Below are 3,495 nucleotides of genomic sequence, written 5' to 3'. Positions count from 1 at the left end.
TAGAGAATAACTGACAAAATTTTTGCAGCTACTGAAAAGCTTGTCTGGTTAATTTTATTTTAAATCTCATTTTCACAAAATGATTTCTTCTAATCTTCACCATCTGCATAACAAGTGTAATCAGCAAGCTGAAATTAAAATATCTGCAACCTCTGCCCTTCAAATCAATCAGAAATTAAACCTGAAAATAATGTGTTCTAGTGGGAAAAAACCTTCAGAAGAAATCCTTTCTATTAATCTCTCCCCACTAAGGCAAAATATGCACCCTTGCTTAAAAAGAATACAAATAAATGTGAACAACTTTTTTTTTTTGTGTAATTTTATTTGTCTGCATCAGGTCTTGAAGTAAATGCTGATTTAGACACCTCAGACTTTTTGCCAGATGGCAGTGGAGTAGACATCTTTCACAAGCAGCAAATCAGTAGAGTGCGTAGGATATTCATGGAAAATTTGAAAGCCATTCTGTGCACATAGTACCTAGGTGACCCTTCAGAGCTTAGCAGAAAGATAGAATCTTAGGAACCAGCCACAGAACATTATAGGTAGGAGCATTTACAACTTTATTTGCCTGCAGTGTTCCTTTCTCTTTTTAACAGTTGATAAGAAAATGCTAGTTGACTTTTAGGGAGAAAAATTGTCTCAATGCAGAGGATTTTTACAAATCCCACCATAAACATTTCTTACACACACCTTTGTCTTTGTCATTTGAAAAGTCCAGTGACAGGTAATGGTGCTGACTCTTTGCCCAGTACTGCACTCACTAGGAAGTGCTTTTATTGTAGCACAGGCTTTTCTGTTCTCTGGATCAGAAGGTTGCTGGTAAATTCCTTTCCTGTTAGCTGTATTTGAGTAATATTCTCTACAGGGAAAAGAATCAATGCAAATGGTAATCCTTCAAAACAGCTGAGACAGCACTGCATGCCAGAGGGCTGAAAAAAATGTGAATGAACATTCTCTGATATACCAGTGAGGTCCGTTCCTCCAGTGCAAGTATTTAATCTGCTGACAAGGAGATAAGGGACTTTGTACAGCTTAGAGACCCACCTAACATCACAAATATCATACAAGCAAGTATACCTTTGGAAGTAATTATTATGCAGCATAATGAATATCTCCTCTGTCTCCAGTTCTGTGCATACAGTTGTAAAGGATGCTGCAAGTTCTTGCATATCAGTATGTGCAGGAAGAAAATGTTGTTTTGGAGCGTAAAAAAAATTGTACAATTTCTCACTCCCCATTAAAAAGTCTGGAATTTTAATTTCCAACATTGTCAACAAAACAGTCAGATCCAGTTTTATCCTAATCAAAGTCTATTCAAGTGGCCAATTGCCTCCTTAATTTACTTCCCAACCATATCCATTAGATATAGCTAGTAAGCATAATAAGAAGTTAATTGAAGAATGCTTGCTTTCCATCTTCAAGCTCATCATTTGTGAATTAATGAAAGCTCTCTGAAAGCTTTTCCTTTGTTTTATGATTTGGTGTGAAGTTATGAAACTGTGCATTGTGCAGGCTGACTCCTGGCAAGAACCAACTATGAGAAATGTCACTGATTAAAACATGCACATTTTGTTTCCTAGTGATTACTTTTTTCTGATAACATTTTGAAAGCTTAATGAACTGTGGTACTTCTTAGCCTAGTAACTAGCAGAGACTTAGAAATAGGAATTAAATGTTTCCACTGGGAAGTCCAGGTCAGGGCTGAATAAGAAAAAATGAGTTTACCAGCTCCAAGTGCAGTTTCTTCAATGCAAACTAACATTAGAACATTGCTCAGATGAAGTGCACAGGAAGTTTGATACCAGATCAACTTCTATCAGAAGCAAAGCCCAATTCAAAAAAATATCCCTATGTATGCACTTATAAGCCCATGACAATGTAAGTATTAGTGACATATTAATCAGATTTGGGTTTTTGAAGACGTAACCTTGTTTTCAGCTGGGACACTATCTCATCTCCTTCCTATCCTAAGCTATTGACAGCAAAGTAGGCTAAGCAGCAGGTGGGGATGGGGAGAAAGATACATTCCTCCATTTCTGCAAAGGTTTTTTCCACATCTTTTTGCTAATTCCCTACCACTGATCTGTTTCGTGAATTTCCACTTCCCCCACACTAAACAGAAGATGGGGACCTATGGACAAAAGGGAATTGAAATGATTATAAAGTTTATGTGAAAGTTTATATATCTTCAAGGCAAGGTTGTAGGAGAGACAGTGTATTTTATTAGAATAATTCATACAGTTGGGAAAAAACAGATGAGCTCTTGGTCATTGAAGTCCTTCTTCAGTTCTGCGGAATGTGTGCACACATTTTGTTGAATAATTCCAGTTTCCATCTACTGAAATAGTGTTCACCATCCATGGTTAACTTAAACTTGCCTTTAGCAAAGAACACAAATCCTTTTAAAAAAGCTTAAATAAAGCTGAAAAGAGTTGCAGGGAAATGACTTTTCTTTTTAAAGTCTCTGAAAGGTGAAGATTGGAGCATGTTGGGTACTCTTTAGGCACAGTGTATGTGCTGTCTGTTTATACTCTGCAGTCTTGCTCTTATAGCCATAAGTATGCTTGAGTTTTCACATCATGGAGCAATACCTGAATGTAGAGTTTGCTGCAAACTGCGGACTTCTCCAGTGGGATTATTAGTAGGATGCCAGTTCTAAGTGGAGGCTAGCAGCACGGTCAGTGACCCATGTTAGGACCGTATTAAGGAGCTGCAACATTTCACATTGGCCATGAGACATTGATCAGGTAATATAGCAGCTATAGACCTGGGCCAAATTCAAATGAATAACCTAGATATGAAAGGTCATGTATCATGTTCAGTGAACCGTTCTGTTGCCTGGAACTGTGAACTTAGTGATCCAGAGCTAAATTAAATAGAAACAATCCAATGAATATCTAATTTTACTCAGTCATCTAAATATATTATCATATTACAGCACCATGGAGAGATATACTGTTGTTAAGATAACTATGACTGTTAATTTTCAACCTTGTTCCTAAAGGACATTTCTCTGGAAATGGTTACAAAAAGGAAATCACAAATGTAGGAAACCATTATTTGTAAGACAATTGCTTTTATTTAACTCCAGACTGAAAGGCAAAGGAATTTATGATGTCCATAACTGTTTGATGCTATTTCTATAAAATGAATTGTTTCCATAAACATGCACAAAATACATCCACATAGCCATGTCAAAGAATTATTGCAAATCTGGCTTCATTCTTCTTTTTAGACAAAACATAACAGCATGTTAGTGTGATGAAGATCTGTGTGGCTTTCTGGTAAATTTTATTTTTTCTTCCTAAATATCTGATGGCACACCTGGTCTTCACATGTCAGTTCCTATAGTGTTAAAACAATGAGTGAGTATACAGTGGTACAAGTTGTATTTTGCGTACACAGCAGATCCCAACAGAAATTACTACAACTGAACCACTGCATTAACAAGATATGCTTATGAAAAAGGGAACAAAAAGAATAGTGCATTATATG

General features: G+C 36.5%; 1 protein-coding gene across 1 annotated transcript in view; it reads right to left on the bottom strand.

Annotated features, from left to right (window-relative positions):
* Positions 1 to 3,108: 3,108 nt before the first annotated feature.
* Positions 3,109 to 3,495, bottom strand: part of RBP2 (retinol binding protein 2, cellular) — an 11,324-nt gene continuing 10,937 nt past the window's right edge. The window contains exon 4 of the mRNA XM_010076456.1: positions 3,109 to 3,345. Coding sequence (XP_010074758.1) covers positions 3,292 to 3,345 — 54 coding nt within the window. The 3' untranslated portion in view covers positions 3,109 to 3,291. The remainder of the gene's footprint in view (positions 3,346 to 3,495) is intronic.

The sequence above is a fragment of the Pterocles gutturalis genome, unplaced genomic scaffold, assembly GCF_000699245.1.
Source record: "Pterocles gutturalis isolate BGI_N339 unplaced genomic scaffold, ASM69924v1 scaffold30948, whole genome shotgun sequence".
Taxonomy (NCBI): domain Eukaryota; kingdom Metazoa; phylum Chordata; class Aves; order Pterocliformes; family Pteroclidae; genus Pterocles; species Pterocles gutturalis.
The sequence above is the reverse complement of the archived record's forward strand: the minus strand, read 5'-3'. Positions and strand labels throughout refer to the sequence as shown.